Source organism: Centrocercus urophasianus, unplaced genomic scaffold (assembly GCF_019232065.1).
Source record: "Centrocercus urophasianus isolate 14NV4802_14NV808 unplaced genomic scaffold, USGS_Curo_1.0 seq_20, whole genome shotgun sequence".
Lineage (NCBI taxonomy): Eukaryota > Metazoa > Chordata > Aves > Galliformes > Phasianidae > Centrocercus > Centrocercus urophasianus.
In genome coordinates this window covers 9345851-9366511 of record NW_024884756.1, presented here as the reverse complement: position 1 = coordinate 9366511, position 20661 = coordinate 9345851, and the positions used below count along the sequence as shown (strand labels likewise).

Here is a 20661-nt window from a genome sequence, read left to right as displayed (position 1 = left end):
GCAGGGCCACCTAGAGCTGGTTTCCCTGACCACGTCTGCTTGCTTTTCTATCTCCAGAAAGGGATCATCTCTCTTGACCTGCTGGCAAGACTTTAGCTAATGCAGCCTGCGATACCATTACCTTCTTTGTGGCAAGGGAACCTCACCACCTTTCATGCAAGGGTGTTTTCCAGCTGGGTGGCCCCCGATGTTGGTGCCTTGGGCTGTCTGTCCCTGGACGCAGGGCTTTGCACTACTTGTTAAATTTCATGAGGTTTCTATCAGCCTATTTCTCCAGGCTTTTGAGGTCCCCCCCGGATAGCAGTGCAAGCCTATCTGTCATTCCTCACAGTGCTGTGTCATCTGCAAACTTGCTGAGGGTGCATTCTGCCCCATCACAGGTAATTAATGAAGATGTTAGATGATGTATTCTAATGGCTTTGGCAGAATGACCATGTAAATTTAAATAGAATGTTTATTACACGAATATCAGCCTCCTAGGGCACTAACTGTACATCCGTTAAATCTTCAAGTAGAAGGCTAAACTGGAAATACAAGCCTTTAGGAAACCAGTTAAATTCAAAAGAGGTGGTAATGTCTTGTGATATGGATACTATATTTTCTACAAAGGCACGTTTCATTGAAAAGAAAGCTCTCGCATTGTTAGAAAAGCACAAATGAGCTCCCTTTTTAGTGAAGGAAATTCATTAGTGTATTCATTAGTTCAGTGTTGCTTACAGCAGTAAGATTAGAAATAATTTGAATTTTTTCTGCACTGAAGGTTCTTCTAAAGAATGCTGCTCTATTTATTTATTTTTAAGGCATCAGTAAAATGCTCCAGTTTAATACTGCTAGTGACTTGGGACAGCTTGATTTCTGACTTCTCAAAAAGTTTTCTAATCTAAGAAAGGAGGTGTTAGAAAAATGTACAGTCCAGATGATCATAAAATGCTGGGTTGCAAAGGACCACAATGACCATCTAGTTTTGATCCCCCTGCTATGTGCAGGGTCGCCAACCAGCAGACCAGGCTGCCCAGAGCCACATCCAGCCTGGCCTTGAATGCCTCCAGGGATGGGGATCCACAACCTCCTTGGGCAACCTGTTTCAGTGCATCACCACCCTCTGTGTGGAAAAACTGCCTCCTAATGTCTAACCTAAACCTCCCCAGTCTTAGTTTAAAACTGTTCCCCCTTGTTCTATCACTGTGCACCTCATAAACAGTTGTAAGGCTGCACACTTTTGTGTTTTCATCTTTCCTATTTCCCTCCAGTGCTAGAGCCAGGTTGTCACAATTTTCGTTATGAATGGCAGGGCAGAATTCCCTCTGGGAAACTTTGATGTCTAAAATCTACTAAGGTTGCAAAGATGGAGAAGGAAGTGTGTAGTCTCTGGGACTTAAGTACGCTGCCTATGAAGTCTTTCTGTTGACTTGAGAAATAGGAGACTAGTGCAAGCAGGTGGAGTTGTCTGTCATGGGATGGGGCATCCACAACCTCCTTGGGCAACCTGTTTCACTGTGTCACCACCCTGTGAGTGAAAAACTTCCTAGTATCTAAGCTAAACCTCCCGTCTCAGACCTTTCCCCTCCTCCTACCATATGATAGCTGCCCATCTTTCTAACAAGACAGCTGTGACTGTACTGCTGCTAAATAAGTTAAGTTGCATTTGGAAGAACATCTTGTAAAGTCAGGGCAAGATAAAAACATGAAGTTGTATTATTTTTTTGTAAGGAACTGGAATCATCCCATGCCTTAAGAACCTGGCAGATGGCTGATTTGAAAAATACTGATAGTGAAAAAATACAAGATAGATCAGTGTATTGAAAGCTTACCTCATTAATGGTAAATTAATGGTAAGTTATAAAGCTGAACTGTCAGGCCATCTTCCAGTGACGAGAGATAATGGAACTCCTTGCAGGTACATAGGTTATGGCATGAAAATTTTTGGCTGGTTGGGCTAACACATAAAAGGTGTTCCATGAATCAACCTTTTGCTAGGACAGTGCTTTTGTTGTTATCACCACGGGAAGATAAGGGTTGAAAAAACACCTTAAATAACAAAATCACAATGTAATAAATATAACACGAATAATAAATCGCACACATTACCAACCCAGGTAAGAGTTCAGACATTGGTTTATTAGGAACGCTTTCACGAGCACAGCTGTTCTCTATTAGGTGTAGTTGGAACACAGAGGTAGCAAAGCTCTGCCTGCAAACAGCAGCTGTGTTCACCCACCTGCTAATTTCAAAGCGAGGGAGGAATGCCTGTTTGAACCGAATGGAATAGTCCATTTCGGAGCTATTTAAGCCCCTTATTTTCTTGAAGCTGCCACAAACTGGCAGCATGCGCTTCCTCCTAGAAGAAAACCTTGCTGCATAAAGCTGAAATCTCACTGAACGAAGTTTAAATTCAGCTTTCTGTACCTGAGGATACGCTGCAACAGCTTCACCCGCCACAGCTGTGCCCCCACCCCCCGATGCTCAGGCGATAAATTGCACTTCCAGCTGGTTCGCAGAGCCTGCGTGCCATGCTCGGAGCGCTCGGCGTCACCGCGCTGCCCTCGGAGCGGGCTGTGGCTGCATCTTCACGCTGTTTTCTGTGTTACCTAGCAAACGTAAACAACCAACTGCAGGTAAAACGCGGTCTTCAATACAGGCGAGTCGCTCTGAGCGCAGGGCACGGGGCGGGGCTGCTCCCGCGCGGCCGTCGCGGTTTACAGCGCAACCGTCGCACTGGCTCGCGGTGCTGCGGGGCAACGGCGGCTCCTCAGTGCGGCCGCGTCCCGTCCGAGCGGACATGGGCACCGAGCAGGTACGGCGCTGAGCCGCTGCGGCGCCCGTTTGCCGCCGGGGGCTGGTGGGGGGGTGGAGCGGAGCTGCGGTGCAGCGAGCTGCTGAGGGGGTGCTGGTGCGGGGAAAGAGGGCTGCAGCTGAGAGCTTTTCAGGTGGTGTTTGTTCGAAGTAACGTAAATCCTTAGAACTGCGCCGCTTTCCTTCGGTTCATTCCTTTGGTGGATTCGAAGTTCTGCAGTTTGTGTTACGTTGGGTGCGTATCGGAGGGTGCGCATCGGCGCCGTCCGGACCGCGGGGCTCTCTGTGTGGCTGTTGGTGCCGGCAGCGGCTGTGCTGCGAGGCGTTAAGGATGCCGGAATCTTAGGGTTACAGATGGCTGTGTAGAGCGTTTTGGTGTTTTAATAAAAACAAAAACAAAAAAAGAACAACAAATCTGCGTAATGTTGCACGCGGTGAAAACTTTTCTACTCCTGTTATTTGTAGGGAGAGAAAAAAAAAAAAAAAAAGAAAAAGAAAAAAAACCGCTCAGGTTTCTGTTACTCCTAACCAGGAGTTCGACCAGCTGTAGGCACCTGCATTAGCAGGGGGTTGGATTGTGCCAGCCGTGTCCGACGCTGCCTGGCAGGCGCTGCCCTGCCCGGCCCCTGATGCGCGCCCAGCGCTCAGCAACGGCGGTGCGCGGGGGGGGGGGGCGCGCGGTGCCGGCGCGCGGTGCCGGCTTCGCTTACAGCGAGGAGTTGCACGCGTTTAGATTTGTGGCCTGAACACAGCCGTGTGAGCGGCAGAAAGCGTGCAGCCCTGCTTTTCGTTCTGATTATACAGTTTGAAAACAGGTTTCAAGATTGAAAAAATATATATATTATTCTAGTGCCCCACCACTCTTACTGTAAATCTTCCCTGTCCTGTCACAACAGATCTTGCTAAAGAGTCTGCCCCTTCCTTCCTAAAGCCCCTCCCTTTAGATAATGAAAGGCTGCCATCAGGTGTTTCTGGAGCCTTCTCTTTTCTGGGCTGAACAGCCCCTGCTCTCTCAGTCTGCTTTGGTAGGAAAGGTGTTCCATTTTTGTAGCCCTTCTCTGGTCACACTCTAACATGTCCATGTCTCTGCTGTACTGAGGACTCCACATCTGGACATACCACTCTAGGTAAGGTCTCGCTAGTGCAGAGTAGAGTAGAGGGACAGGATCGCCTCCCTTGACCTGCTGATCATGCTGCTTTTGATGCAGCCCAGGATACAGTTTGCTTTCTGGGCTGCAAACATTGGTGGCTCATGTTCAGCTTTCTGTCCGCCATTACTACCAATTCCTTTTTAGAAGGGCTGTGCTCAGTCCTTTGTTCTCCCAGCTTGCAATGATGGTAGGGGTTGCCATGATGCAGGGCAACAGTGTTGAACCTGATGAGGTTCACCTGGCCCTGCTGCTGAAGCCTATTTAGGTCTCTCTGGATATTACTGTGTCTCTCAGGTGTGTTGACCACATAGTTTGGTGTAATTAAAAATGCTGAGGGTGCTCCCTATCCCACTGCCAGTGTGTTTGATGAGAATATTAAAGAGCATCAGTGCTAGTGTAGTTCTAAATATCAGTCTTACTATGTGAAGAATAAAGAGCACGCCTATACTCAAGATTCAGAACCAACTGAAGTGACTCTGGCTCAGATCCAGCAGTAAAGCTGCTGACAAACCAGGATCCAGTGGGATAGTTAGGAGGCTGGAGCACGGAATGTAGACAGGAAACTGTTCCATGGAGAACAGAGTTCTAGAATCATTAAGGTTGGATGGAGAAGATATCTAAAATCATCCAGTCCAATCATCCACCCATCTCCACCATGCCCACTGACCATGTTCCTCAGTGCCGCATCTTCATCACTCAAATTCCTGAATTTTGATGGAGGTTGACTTTGGACTTTCTGACTTGCATGTGAATCACTACAGTTCTTGTAATTGTGTGTCTAAAATTTGAGTGTCCTGTAGCACAGCAGCTGCACTGCAATGTGACTTGTGGAAGAGTGGCTCAGGTGTGCTCATACAAACTTCTGCAGCTTTTCTCCACTGTACAATCCTTGCGTAAGAAATCAAGCACAACAAGGACAGCTGTGGCATAGATGTAGCGTTACTTTACTGCAAGTGCAGCTGCATGAAGAGAAGTGGTGTGTGTGATGCTGGGCACTGGTGCCAGGCTGAAGCAGAGGACAAATGGAGAAGCAGCCAAAGGTGCTTATGTTTGCCAGTTTCAAATAATTGTACAGCTAGCCTGTCTTGTTTGCTCACAGTGAGGTGCTATGCTAAAAACACATTAGTTGGGATCCTGGGCACGGTCAGAGGCCAGCATTTCTGTCTCATGCTGAGGGGTCAGCCTTATGGAAGAGCAGAGAGTGCTGGGCAGTCTTTAATTGGAAGATTATGGGTTAGGATAAAGGACCAATATGTGCTAACTGATGAACCTAAATGAAAAACTTAACTGTATGTTTACATTATGTCTTGGTATCTTTTAATTCTTTAATGTTTGTGTTGGCAAAAATATACTTCAAATGCTTCCCAGCATAAAATAGATTTCTCCAGGCTGTGATTTGTAAAAGGTATTTGGGAAAGTTAAATTTTACATGGAAGCACACTAGAAATTGTCGGAGAAGTGACATGGTTGTGCTTACAAAAAATATTGTATGAGTGCTGCTCTGAGAGTGATGCCTCTTATTTTATTATGTTGGTCCACGATGTCAGAAGTGAATCTTGGTGGTATGGCTGCAGAGGTTGAACCTTCCCACCAGTATCCTGTAACATGTTGTTGCTGAACAGCAGAGGGACAGTCTGACAAAATGGCATCTGACATGGAAGTGCATATGAAGCAAAGGTGGAAGTAAATTCTTCCATGTAGAAGAAGTGGCACCCATTGGCATTCATTAATGCTTGCTGAACATTTATGGAGATCAAACAGTGTTGGATGATGTGTTTCAGCAGTGGTGACAGTGGGTCACCTCCACGAGTACAGGTTTTTATAACACAGCATGCAGGCTCTTGTTCATTGCGGGTGAAAATGCAGAGCTAATGGTGGTGACTCTGGAAAATATTGTTCTGTAGCTGAGAATTGGTTCTATCAAGTAGTGTTACCATATTCTTTGTGTCTGGTTTAGTTTACGTTGAAATAAGTGGGAGGCATAACTTCCAGAGCAACTATGGATCAGAGATGAAAAGGGATTTATAGCTTCTTTTAAGATCTTTAAGTATGGCTGGAAGTCTAATATTAGTAGTAAGTAAGATGTTTGTGATTTTTTCCCAAGGCCGCTCCAAGTGTCAAAGGGAAGTTTGCAAAAGGAGCAGCGAGCTTAATACCACAGCTACCTCAGGTAGATTTTTTGTAAGTTTTAGTTTTCAAGTGTGTACATGGCAGAGTTGCATAAAGATTTCAGATCGTATTGAAGTGTAATATGTGCATGTTGTCTGCATTATGTACTTGTATTATTCACATCTAAGTATGTGGAAATATGTTTCAATATTTTCAAAACATTGAAAGTAGAATATTTGAACAAATCTGTAGATGTTTAAAGTATAAAGCTAGAGGGTATGCAAATATTTGCGTGTAAGTTTAGTGTGCTTATCTCTGCTGGGCTGGATATTTTAAAGTTGAGGGCAACATGTAGGTAATAGTTTACTGTATCATTTTTATGCTGCCTTGTTCCTACTATATACTAGGTTATGTATGTATTTATTTATTTGTATTTAAAATATCTTGAAGTGCTACTAGCACCTACAACTAGTGTAAAACTAAAACACAAAATATTTCTTCCAGGCAAGCTCTCATCAACCATGGCAGCAGACTTGTCCTTCATTCTGCCTGAGAAAAGAGTGGGAAGATGATGAGCCAGATGAGTTTTCTGTAAAAAATGAGTACCCATCTGGTAAGGCTAACAGTAGCTGGTGCTACTGAAGAAAATCTTTCAGAAACATAAGGAAATGCGTCATGATTTCGAACTGTTTTAAAACTTAATTTCAAAATGTGCTTTTCTGCAAGGAGAGTATTTGAAGGCAAGATGCAAGAGACTCAAGATACAAGATTCTAGAGATAAAGAAGCTGAGCCATCAACTTCTAAACTGCAAAGCTGCAGTCATGTGAAAAAAAGCCAGGAACGTTTCAGAAGTGCTCTGGTTAACATTATATTGTGAGTTTAATGATGTTTGAAAAATGTACTTTCTCCTGTTGATAGATGGACCAATTTTTTTTTTAAGTCATTTCAAAAATTTGAAGATTACAAATCAAAAGGAAATATGTATATGACAATGAACTGTATTGCTGACTTTAAAATCTGAACCTTAGCAGGTTGTTTACAAACTTGGTTGTGTGCTTCAGTGTTCTTTTTGAATCATAATGTTTTGCATTTTTTGTAAAGTTTTGCCAGTCACATTTGTTTTGTGCTGCTTATTCATAGCTCGCGTGGTTGATGGCTATATACTGCTTATGACACTGAAATGTATCTGAAGAATGTGATGCACACTTGTTTGTTTTGTTTTTATGTCAGGCAGGAAGACATTACTGAAGAACCCCTTAATGAATCCCAGTCTCCAAGAGCAGATTCCTCTACAGCAATAGAGAAGGATATTGTGGTAGGTAAAGGCTATTTTCAAGACCATTAAATTTGAAGTATTGCCAGTTATTTATTGTAAATATAGACAAGATGATTGATATAATGATAGAATTATGGAAACAAAAAAGCACTTGACGCTAATTACATTTATTTTTACTAAATCAGCCCATGTTTTACTGAAACCTGCACTAGTAATTGCTATCTAGTACTGAACTTAACCAATGCATTCTTCTATCCTGCAGAAATACTACTATTACATTCGCCATGGAATTGATACAGCAAATGTAGCCCCACTGGATGAAGCCTGGTTAGATCACGTTTTAGTTTTAATTCCACAGCATCTGAAATCATTTGATGAAAGCATTCGTTCACTGACTGATGAAATGAAAGAAGACTATTTTCTGAGTGTAAAGAAGGCTATAGGTAGATTTCTAATATTTACTAGTTTTGTCCTAAGTTGATAATACTCAAAAGTGTTCGTCATCGAGTGCTGCTCACTTCTGATAGCTATCAAAAGTGAGAGAGCTACCGTAAAGCACTCTGCTTCATGGTAGAGGAGGACTTTAATGAAAAAAATATATGGTGTTGTTCTTACCCTTCTAATAGTAAAACTATTATTACTCTGTATTTTTAGTCTTTCAACAATTTAAAAAGATACTTTTTTCTAAACCCCAATTTAATTGTATAGCTTTCTACTAAATTTCTTTTCATGTATTTCCACGTAAAACCATTTATGTCAATGAGTTGTCCATTTGGACATTTTGTTTATCTTTATTTCTTTGGTGAGCTTATTTTTTTATTTTTGTTTTCACTTTTTTCTTTTATTTTGGAACACCTTTCATAGTTGACTTTGTCTTAAGAGACACCAGAGAAAAAGATGAAGACAAGAAGAAAGATAGTCTTTTACCTCATCGTGCAGAGTAAGAAAATATATTTATTCAAATGGACTGACTATAGAGCAGTGATGTACAGTAACGTGTAATGAATTATCTTAGGTAGTGTTGCTCAGTGTTGGCTTGAGCACTGCACAAAACAGTAAAAGTAAACATATTTTAGTTATTATCTCAGTTAATGCTTATACAACTTCCTTGGAAAAAATGTGTCTACCTTGAATAATTGTTGGGAATTAGTTTTGTGTTGCAGTGTTTAACTGGTAAGAAGTTCCTACATTTAATCTCACAGCATTTGAAAATAAGATACGGAAGGGCAAATTCTTGTGTTTTGAGGTATATGCTTGAGATTTTCTGAGGTATATGCTTTCAAATACCAAATGGCAGGCATTGAAGTATATAGGAGGGTGGCTGTGACAGATGTTACTGAGACAATTTTCATATTGGAAAGAGAAATAATGTGTAATGAGAGAGTTATATTATCGCCCGATAAGAGGCCATCCTACGGTTTCTAACTGTAGACCTTCCATGCCTACTAGGAACTGTCATTTTGTTGGACATCGCAGTAGTTTTCATATAAGCTTATATCGTATGCTTGCATACTAAACCCAAAGTATAACATTGTCCTACTACAACAGTCATTGGCAAAATGATTTTATTTCATTAACAGTACTTGAAATGTGAATTTTTCTTCTAGAGAAATATGTCAGATAGATGTGGAAATTCAGCAAGGTTTTTTAACTTCCTAAAGCCAAATTATTATTATTTTTTTAAAATCTCCTATAGGATACAGATTCACTGAGAAATGGGTAAAAGTATATATCAGAATTACCAGTTCCTTGTTTGCACAATTTACCTAGTTTCACATGCAGGTTTAGGAATATACTTCTGATCTGAGATTTGTTGTCCGAGCTTGAAGTTCAGTATGGCAAAGCAGTATTTTAGATTCTAATTATGACTTCATTGCTACCAACCTTTCAGGACGTTATCATTTAGAAGGTTATTTCCTAATGTGAATATGCAGAAACCACTTAAAGAGGAAATGAAAGTTGTTCATGTAGATCCATAGTTCTCTGAGGTGGAGTCTGTGTACTCACATATCTACGTAACCTTTTCCTTTGCTTGGAAACTCCTCATCAATCTGAGATTTGATGAAAACTAGATCTGAAGCAGGTGAAAGTTTTATACTCTATTTTGTGACATCACTGTAAGAACATTCGGAGAGATATGAAACAGTTCCAAGGAATTGAGGACATAAGCTATGTTTTTATCTACGCAAAACTAAATAGTTCTGTGGTTGATTCCTGAATGGGATTGTGCAGTTCATTCTGTAAAAAACTGTAGTTACAAGTGTATAATTAAATATAAGTTAAAGCAAAGATAGTAAAGGTTGCAATGCCTATTTCTTCAATTGCAATACTCAGTATTTTAATAATAGAATTTAGTTGTCTGCATAAAATGGAAAATGACCCTGTTTAAGTTTTTAAAGAAAAAACCCACCCTATGGATATATTAAAAAACCCCACCGAAGTAGCTTTGTGTTCTTAAAAATTTGAAAGCAGACCAAGTGGATTTATAAAAAGGCTCTATTCTCATGAATGATGACCAATTGAATATTATGTGTAAACAAAAATATACTACAGAAGATTATGTATTCATTAGTTGATTACGTATATATGTATGATTTTATTACATTCTTAATATAAGGGACCTATAAATAGGCTACAGATCTCTTAAATGTCCTAAGACCAATATTTCTTTTTTTTCTATCTCTCTTTTTAATGTATATTGACCAGTATTTGTAGACAGTATTTTTAATACCTGAATAATGAGTAGAAAACCAGATTTACCTCCTGAGCTACTTAAGCTATTTATATGAGCTTTTTGGGATGGAAAACAATTATTTTAATGCAGATATATAAATATTTTGGTTTTTAGAACAGCTGTGTCCATCCTACTGTGTTTCTTGGTTTGTTTTTTTTGTTTTGTTTTTTGTTTTTTTCTATGTGTTTGTGTTTCGTTTTGCTTTTTAGAATGGAAGTTGTCCCAAAACCTTGGAATAAGTCTTTCATGTCTGCGTACAGTTGCATAAAAGAAAACTTGCATGCAATAAATCCTTCAATGCTAGCTGTTCTGAAGCTATGGGAAACTTCGTTTAAGTAAGTATTATCAATATCTCTTAGCTTTTCAGATGCTCAGTGATTTCAGAATCTAAGTGAGGAAATAGTAGATGGTGGTATCTTAAGGTTTCAAAGTTGCCTTCCTGAATCTGGGACAGCTACAATATCTGCATCTAGAAACAGATTGTGAACATGCTTTGTTCAAACACCATTTTCCCAAATACATTGTTTTTGTGTGCTCTCTGACTTCATGCTTTGAAGAGTTTCTGCCAACTTTTCATGTGTACAGGTCAAGCTTTCTTATCTGTACTTCCCCAGAGATCACAGGGAAAGAAAAAAAAAAAAGTTACCTATGCCATCTTATTTCCCCTTGTATCTAGGCATTAATAAGCAAGAAACTGCAAATGGAAGTTAGATTGTTAGCTTTGTATTTAGATGAAATACCATCTGGACCTGGTAATTTGTGATTGTCTGTCATTTTGTTTCTATAACTGTTCCACTGAAACTACAATTTATGCCATCATGTCCATTGTACAGAGAGGATCCAGAATGGAGCTGCTAGAAATCTTATGTTCTCTTTTTTTTTTCCTGTTTTTGTTTTTTCTTTTTTCCCCTCTTTTTTTCTCTTTGTTGTCTTACAGATTGGCAACTTTCCTGCTTCTGACAAGTCTGAAAAAGACTTCCATTTTTGAAATAGTCATTTTAGCTTTTTCTAATTTTGAGAGTTTTTTTGTTCTTTTTTTTAAAGTCAGGAACTGCTTGCTTATTTCTTGACTGGTGATGAAAAAGGCAATGAATTGACCTGTTAAGTGCTGTAATGACTTTACAGGGTTGTTTTTTTTTTTTTTTTGTTTTTGTTGTATCTGCTAATGAACAGACGATATTAAATTATTTATTTAAGGAATAGGAATACTGAAAATTATTTCCAAGCTTGGTGTAGATAATTATTTCTATGTTGTTTCATAATATCTGTAAAAATCCACCAAGTCTTTGGGAAGGTCGCTTTTTAAAACATTTAGAAGTGTCAGTGTTTGATCCCATATGCAGTATGGGGTCAAATATACGCGTCGACTCCAACTCTGAAAATACCAATTAATATACTCAAATGCAGTAATTATCTCCATTTAGATAATTACAGAAATTTAGATAATTTAGATACAGAAAGTGCTGAAGTACATACATTTGGTGTTCCTGAAAATAAAATATGAATGTTTAAAATAAATAACATTTGAAATATGAAATAAGGTTTTATGGAAATAAGGAAATAATAAGGTACTGTGAATACACATCTAAAATATTCATGTTATATTCTGTTTTAGAAACTTACGCCTTCTTGATACAGAGCTATTTCACAAGAAACAGGAAGCCAAGGAACTTGCATCTTTCCAGGTTCAAGTCATCCAGGAAATTGGAAAATCCAAAGCTGTTCTATCTAGGAAGTATGATCCAGTGCATCCATGTATTTTAAGTTATATGGAGATCTTTTTCTTTGGGTGTTTTTGAAATTCTGGACTTTTCAGAGACAGAAAGAATGACCAATTTTAATAATACATATCAAAGAAAGAGTTGGAGTGTTTGGAAATGCTTTGAGGCCAGTGAATGAAAATATTTTTGTTGAGCTTACTGTGATTTATGTTGTTTTCTTGTTCCAAATTTCAGTGTGTTGTGTTTTGCTTTTTATCTCCTATAGGGCACAGATTCATTCAGAATTGGATAATCTGTGGGACCTGATCAGTATTTCAGTCTATTTTGAGAAAAGCTTTTATTTTGAGGACTCCTTTGTCATCTAATTGCTATTCTTCAAAGAATTCTTGGAGCTATTTCAGATTAGTCTGCTTTTTAAAGTTTCCCTGGTTTTTTTTTTCTGCCTTGTTTTTCAGGCCATTTAAAACAGCTGTAATACAGAATTCTGAAGAGATACACTGAAAAAGTAGTGTTTCTACTTATCAATAATTTATGACATTTAAAAAAGTAAATTATGGTGGAATTTTTGTGTAATAAGACTTGCTCCATCCCTACTTCAAAGAAAGAAAGTGCCTCCTGGGGATAGGAGTAATTGAGATTATCCTAATGTTAGGTTAATAACGATACCTGTGTAGAACTTTTGTTAATGAGTGTGGTATTTCAGTTTGTATGTTTTCGCTTTTTAACCTTTTTTTTTAAACCAATGTCATCTAAAGAATGTTTTATTAATGACATCCATTGACATTAGAGTATAAAAGAGTTTTTGAAAAACAGAGTGTTTGAGCAGCGTAATATTCGTATATCCATCTAGCAGTATTTCTGAAAGAAGGGTGATTTTCTTGTTATTGTGCTTAATATGCTGAAGTAGAAGCATAGTAATTACTAGGTCTTTTTTAGATATTTGTAGCTGTGTTGTACTGTTTGTATATATCTGATCTTTATTCAGTAACTACACTAATGCAGGGGTTGGGACCTTGAGATCATCCAACCAACCCCCAATGATTGCTTCCTGCAATTATTTACTACTGCTTTTTTTACTATTTTGGATTTAAATTAAGAACAGCTGTTGTATTTGCTAGATTCCTGATTATTAGGGTTGTAGTTTTTCTTGTTTGTTTGTCAGTTGTTTTCTTTTTCATGGTGTGGAGAGTTTTTATTTCTGTTGGCCCATAATTGTGTTAGTAACTGCCTCAACTATTTTCATTTTTATTTCTTTCTGACCCTGAAAATGTCTTTGTGTTCTTAACTGAAGAATCATACAACAATAGGCTGGGCTGAAAAGGACCACAATGATCATCTAGTTTTGACCCCCCCTGCTGTGTGCAGAGTCTTCAGCCATGAGACCAGGCTGCCCAGAGCCACATCCACAGAATCACAGAATCACCCGGGTTGGAAGGGACCTCAAGGATCATGTAGTTCCAACCCCCCTGCCTAGCAGGGCCACCAAACATACGCAATCAGATATGTTTGGTCCAGCCTGGCCTTGAACGCCTCCAGGGATGGGGCATCCACAACCTCCTTGGGCAACCTGTTTCAGTGCATCACCACCCTCTGTGTGGAAAAACTGCCTCCTAATGTCTAACCTTAACCTCCCCAGTGTTAGTTTAAAGCTGTTCCCCCTTGTTCTATCACTGTGCACCTCATAAACAGTTGTAAGGCTGCACACTTTTGTGTTTTCATCTTTCCTATTTCCCTCCAGTGCTAGAGCCAGGTTGGCACAATTTTGGTTATGAATGGCAGGGCAGAATTCCCTCTGGGAAACTTTGATGTCTAAAATCTACTAAGGTTGCAAAGATGGAGAAGGAAGTGTGTAGTCTCTGGGACTTAAGTATGTTGCCTATGAAGTCTTTCTGTTGACTTGAGAAATAGGAGACTAGTGCAAGCAGGTGGATTTATCTGTCATGGATTTTTATTTTAAGTATGGTTTCATAGTAGTAGATAACATTTTCAGACACATGATTCCTTTGAATTTAAAGGTACGGCTGTATGAGCTAATTACATTACAGTTCCCCAGGTATACTGCAGCATTCTTTGTTCATGCACGTATTGCAAGCATTCAACAACTATAGGTTTATTAATATCTCTTGAAGAACTAAGAGAAATATTGTATTCTCTTTAGGTGGCTTCCAGAAGTGCAGAAAATCTTTTACCAAGGTAATAAAAAAAAGCAAATACCCAGCAATGCCAGCACTGCTAAATTAGAAGCCTTCTTCAGATGTGCTGCCACTTTAATGACTCGTCAACTGCAACAATTACTTTTACAATCAATTCAGGACTTTACAGATTTAATTGTTCAACCAGCAGTAAGTACTCTTTCATGCCTCTACTAGTAGCACTGCTTATCCTTGTACCTACTATTTGTTTCCCGTTGGTTTTACGTAGGGAAGAAAAGAAAATATGAACTCTGGTCTCAGTTACTTGAGGAAAAAAGATGTGGTGTTGTATGTATGAGCTGTTTATTAAACAGAGTTAAAAAACCACAACAACTTATGTCAGAGGGAAATACTGACATTTTAAATCTGATAATGTACAGGAACCTGCTGCAGTTAGTTAGGTTTAAAGTAGAAATCCTGTGCTATAAATACTGTAGACATCATGTAAGTCCAAAAGTGAAACTGTTCTTGCTCAGTGTTCTAGTGCTACCTCCCCATCATCTCCATCTGTATTGAAGGCTTATCTTCTCTCTACTGTCTGTGGTTTGAGGGGGGGGGGAAAAGCAAGAAGAATTTCACTTTTGGACTTAGACAGTATCTATTGTGGAGATAAACATTTCTCCTTGAATTTTATGTTTTGTAGTGCAGCTGAATCTTTGCTCAGCTTTCCATTAATACATCCTTGCTCTTAAATATCTAAAGAATCTCTAGCTCCAGGTGATACTGAATAATAATGAAATAATAACAATAAAGGGATGAAATAATATGAAAAAATATGCAGAGAATCTAGGTAAGGAATTATACTGTGAAAGCAGAGTGTATGATTTTCTTTCCTACTTCTTCCCCAAGTTGCTTTGTATACTCCTGAATTAAGTGAGATTTGACGTCCACAGTGCTGTTTCCTGTTGTTGTTAGAAATATGTGTATAATCTCTAATGCTCTGCTTCTGAGTGATTATCCATTATTCAAGCTACACAATGGTGATTAAATGCTTTCTTATGGCTCCTGATTAAAATTTATTATAGTTAAAAGATATCAGAGATACAGAAGAGTTAAAAGATGCCTGATTTAGATTAAAGGTAGCATATAAAATCAAATGGTGCCACCAGGGGCAAAAGCATACAGAACTTTTTGTATTGGGGTACATAGGAATCTATACTGCAAAAGAGTTCAACCATTTACTGCAAATATAGCTCGCAGTGTTTCTCAGACTAGGGTGTTTTTTTTGTTTTGGCTTTTTTTTTTTTCTCTGTTTTTTTTTTTTTTTTGTTTTTGTTTTTTTTTTTCCTCAAATCAGGTTCATGGTTTACTAAATAAAATTAGAAATAACCTTTTTTTTTTTTTTAAAGGAAATTAGTTCCACAGTGACTGGGGTAGGTGACGGATGCGTGTGCTGCTGTACCTGTATTTGTATATTCCTATACTTGTGAGGGCTGCTGCTATAATGCTACTCTGCATCAGTTTGTGCAAACAACTTTATATGAGTTGTTGGCTGGTGTATAGAAGATACTTTTTATGTCAACTGGAAACAATACTGTAATTCATCTTAAAATTCATGTAAAACTGTTATTTATTATCAGAGACATACTTCATATTTGCACTGGTATTTTTAGTAGAATTAGTAATTGTAATTTGTAGTTAAAATCCTGAGTAATTCCTAATGGTCCTTTGACATTTTTTGTGTTATTTAGATTAAATAATACTTTAATTTATTTTATTATTTTTTTTTAATTTAGAAGTCAGTTCGAGCTTACGAACACCCTGGTTTCATCCTGAGGGCAACACTTGTGAATGACTGTATTAAATTTGAACCTGACTTTAATGACTATGAGGATGTATTACTGAATGTTTATGCTGTGATGATTAATGCTGTCAGTGATATACCAAGAATTGAGACCAAATTATTTTCTAAGTTGGTAAGAAAATACAGTACTCACAGCTTTAGTTTTCTCATTATTTCTATGTTTAGTTCCTGAGTATTTTAATGAATAGTCGTAATGTCAGACCATGCAGTAACACATTAATATGCTTTGGTGATATTTTGAACTTTCTGAAGTAATCTTTTTTGTATGAAAAGACCCAGTTACTGTTCTCTAAGCAAATAAAAAGTCATCAGCTATTTTCTCTTTTCTATTTTCTACAGTAGCTACTACAAATGTATTATATACTGCAAACAAAATTGATGCATTCAAATTTTAAGCATGTTTCTCCAGAATTCTGAAAATAGGCCTTCATTTTGACACTGGAAATGATATTGTCAGTTTAAACATAGAACCTTATGAATAGACTGTCCTTTACAAAATCTGAGCTGTAATTTTAAAGCAGTTTCTGTTTTGCCAGAAACTTGAATAGCTGTAATACTATTTATAAAAACAGTAATCAAAAACCTTTAAAAAGAAAAATGAAAAGAAGCATGTCTAAATGCGTAAGAGCAAGGTTTAATAGCATCTGCAGGGTTGCAGGAAAGTGCTTTCCACGTTTCTAATGTTACAAAGTCATTGGTGGATAGCAAAATTGAATTGCTGGTCATTCAGGAAAAATAAAGACAGTGTAGACTGAAATTATTGATGACTTTATTTGGAATGGACTTTTACTTAGAATTCTGAGTTCCTGCTGGAGATAAACTTCCATAACTTAGGATTCACAAAATTGGTAGTTGTATGTAATTAATTGTGTATTAAAAAATAACAATAATAATAAGTATTAATAATACTAATAAATGTTATTAGAATAAATAATAATTTCTTCTTCTAATAATAATTAGAAGAAAATTGAAGTAGAATTTAACTGTTTTTTTTTTATCCTGTTAATCTTCCTTAATATAGCTGATCTATAAAAATAAGTGTAAATTGAAAATGTCGTGTCCTTCTGATTGTTATTTATTTATTCATTTATCCTATTTCTGTATTTTTTTTTCCAAAGCCAAAAAGCGAGTCCCTATCAGCTGTCCTGAAACCTGTAATCCTTGATGAGATCTTGGATGAACATAAGAGAATGATCAGAGAAGAAATTATCAAAGAAAGTGCTGCACCTGTGGAACATGTCAAGGTTTATGATAAGTACAGCCTCCTGATAAACAGACAAGCTGAACAAGATACAGATCAGTTCCTGACTGAGCAACATACTTTTGAAGAAATGAAAGGAGAAATTATGAAGTATAAGAAACTCAGTGAGGAATTAAAATATACTTTTAGAAAGGTAAATTATAAAAATATTCTTAATTTTAGTGTTGATTTTTTTTCTCTGAGAACACTGTTAGTCAAAATTGATGATAATTAACTGTGAGATAAGTGAAGTAAAATTAATTTTTCAGAAAAATAAGCATTTTTTTGTAAAGTTAGTATTTCTGGGTAGGGTTTGCCTTGTTTTGGTAAAATGTAGTGCTTTTTACTGTACAGGTCCTTTCAAAAGTAATGCCTCCTATTTATTTCCATGGAAATAACAAAGAGCACAGTAACGCTATCTGATAGAGAAAATTCCAAAATACAAATAGAGTGAATTCAAAGCACTGTTTTTCAACAGTTAACACCATTGTCAATGCTTTTAAACCAGTGATGAACAAGAGCCTGATTACTGTACTTGTGGAAAAACTGAGCAACCCATTGTTGCTGTTGCCACTGCTGAAATGCACCACCAACACCTTACTGTTAGGTCTCCATAAATGTTCAATAAGCATTGATGAATGTCAGCGGGTGCCATTTTTTTCCACATGGAGGAATTCAAATCTTTGCTTCAGATGCCATTTTGTCACAAACTCCCCTCTGCTGCCATCTGTTACTTGGCGACAACATGTAATGAGACGTTGGTGCTATGACAGTAGAGACTGAACATTCCCATTAATATTTCCTTCTGATGTTGTGGGCCAATATAATAGGGCAGGAGGCATTACTTTTGGAGCACCCCAGTAGGTATTCACTGGGAGACTTGTGAAAGTTCTCACAGTATGCTCCTTCCAGATTTGAAATTACAAAAGGTCTTTGGATCTGGTCACACCAAAATTCCTTCCAAGCGTCTAAGTGAGGTGATCCATAATGTGATCCTCTTCTTTTTGTATTTATAACGATGTTCTGTGGTAAGAATTCTTTATTCTCACATTGTGAAAAAGAACTCGAAGTTCTAAGTGATTTTCTGTAAATTGTTACTTGAATTCAATGCAAACGTCTGGAGAAACAAGTAGTTATTAGTCATAAGGGCTCCTGTGTCTGAAAGTCAAGCTCTCTTGCCCTAATTAAAGAAATCACTGCATTCTGAGACTCACTGGGAGGCAGAGGCCCCTTGTTTTAATCCTTAGCAGTACCACATGCCCTGCTTTATAGACGTACCTCAAACTCTGTAATGTCACCAGACAACATCTGCTGCTGCCTTCTTACAGAGAATAGATGCCCTTCCTGCATGAGGCAGTAGATTGTCAAGATAAAAAGCGATAGAAGTAAGGTTTAGTTACATTTTGACATGAACAGAGAGAAGAAAAGTTATGTGTGTATTTTTTCTCTTCTTCACTGTAAAGTTTTAGGACCCTTTTTTGGCTTGAGTGAAATCTTAGGTGAGGGCCTTGATGTTATTTTTAAGATAGTGAATGATTGTACGTAGAAGTTGTTCAACGTTTGGGTAACTTAAATTTGTATTTCAGTGTCTCCGTCTAGGAATGTTTGAACTGCACTGTGATGAATTAACAAATGCTTTGGCAAAGCGAGCAGATAATATTAGTGAAAAAATTATTGCCAAAATACTCAAAGATCATCAAGATATAAGTGTGAGGTAACTCAAACTGAAAAAGTTTTCTGAAATGTTTAGTTTTGCTTCCACTGCTGAACTTCATAAAACTTAAAGCATATGATAATTTATTTTTTGCTGTTACAAATGTATGTGATTTGTCTAAGAATGACTAAAATGAAACAAACTTGCCAAACTGTTTATTTGTTTTTCAGGCTATGCGATGAATTTGAGAGAATATCAGAAAAAGCCCTTAGTACTCCATCTAGTACACAGGAGCTAATGGAACTTAAGGTACTCTCTTCTTTTTAATGAGAGCAAGCAAAAACAGCTATGAATACTATTATTCTGTCCTGGAGTAGTAGCATACGCAGGTTACACAGTTAATGGGTGTGATTCTGACCCTCTTGAAGTCACTGGCACTGTATCTGTGTTACAGAATTAAAAAGGACAGGTCATCTTTAGCCATGAGGCTAAAAGGCATAGCCTGGCTCTTTTAGAAACATCTAAACTCTTCCTCACTGAATCATCATGCTTGAACTGCCTACCTAGAACAGTCTTTTGTCTCTGCAGCCTGTGATATTGTTGGAAAGCGAGCGCGTTGACATGGACCAAAACTCTGTAAGGCAGTGCTCTCTAAAGTGAGGTGTGTGCAGGTCAGAGGCTGCCTGTGATCCATTGTAGTGCATATTAGAACTTTCATATTTATTTATCTAAACAATTGAGGAAGAAATTAAGCTTTACCAATATCTAATATATAGATTGACACTGGTCCCCTTTGCCTGGTCCGCATGTCAGAAGGTCTTGTACCATCTACGTATGCGTCCTGAGGAAGACTGGATATTCCACAATGTGAAGGGTCACCCTCGTTCATTCATTTTCAGCGTATTGTAATTAATGCATTGCAGTTTGTGTGCTTACAGTGGCACACAAATCTGCAAAAGAGTGGGTTTACAGATTGTATTGTTCAGTTTTAACTAACCTAACTCCCACCAAATGGGCAAGTGGCTTAAAAAGATTACCACAGAAAAACTGCTTCTTGAGCATAATGCTAATAACATGGGAGCAAAAGGAATGAACAAGAATAGAATGAACAAGAATGACAGAGTTGACGCTTCTGGTACAAGTTCTTTGTCAGCCATGTCATCAGATAAAAATAATGATGACTTAATCAAAGTTGACAAGAAGTTGGCAAAAAAGCTGCTGACTTGACTGGAATTAAAAAGAAGATGCTCAGAAAAGAACAGAAACTCGTGACATTCATTCACTGCATCAATCACAGGCATCCTGTAGGGTATTTAATGTCTTTTTGAGGTACTTCATGCCTGATATACCTCAGTCTTCATTAGTAAAGCTAATAGTCCTTAGGGTGTTCAGCCCCTTGATTTGGAAAACGGTGATGGAGAGAGATGAATTCCTTATAATTCAATGGAAAACTGTAAGTGCACTCATTCATGTTTTGAAATTTCTTGAGTCTTTAGCACTGGACAAGATTCATACTAATGAAGCCCTCACCAAGCTACTTTGAATAATCTACCAGCAATCCTGGCTAATGTGGGAGGTCCATCTTTGACTGGAGGTTAGCAAATGTGATTCCAGTCTACATGAAAGGCAGGAAGAAAGATCTAGGGAATTATACATCTGTCAGTCTGACCTATGTTGCAGGGGAAACTGCAGAGCAGATAATTTGCTTGCTATCATATGGCATATATGAAACAACCAAACAATCTGAGGCAGCCAGTTTGGATTTATGAACCTTAGGCCCTATCTGACTAACTTGATCTCCTTTTTTGGCAAGATGAACTGCTGAGTGGGTGAGAGAAAATCTATGGATATTGTTTACCTTTTTTTAGTAAAGCATTTGACACCATCTCCCACAGTGTTCTCCCAGAGAAACTGGCACCTCATTTCTTGGACAAGTATATTGTTCTCCAGGTGAAGAAGTGGCTGGATGGCTGGACTCAAAGAGTC

At 38.0% G+C, this 20661-nt stretch overlaps 1 protein-coding gene across 1 annotated transcript in view; it reads left to right on the top strand.

The window, feature by feature from the left end:
* Window positions 1-2779: 2779 nt before the first annotated feature.
* Window positions 2780-20661, top strand: part of DNAH7 (dynein axonemal heavy chain 7) — a 102107-nt gene continuing 84225 nt past the window's right edge. The window contains 14 exon segments of the mRNA XM_042822371.1: window positions 2780-2794; window positions 6049-6114; window positions 6558-6666; window positions 6780-6927; window positions 7285-7369; window positions 7593-7773; window positions 8195-8270; window positions 10274-10399; window positions 11680-11799; window positions 13944-14127; window positions 15714-15893; window positions 16900-17175; window positions 18608-18735; window positions 18906-18984. Coding sequence (XP_042678305.1) covers window positions 2780-2794; window positions 6049-6114; window positions 6558-6666; window positions 6780-6927; window positions 7285-7369; window positions 7593-7773; window positions 8195-8270; window positions 10274-10399; window positions 11680-11799; window positions 13944-14127; window positions 15714-15893; window positions 16900-17175; window positions 18608-18735; window positions 18906-18984 — 1773 coding nt within the window.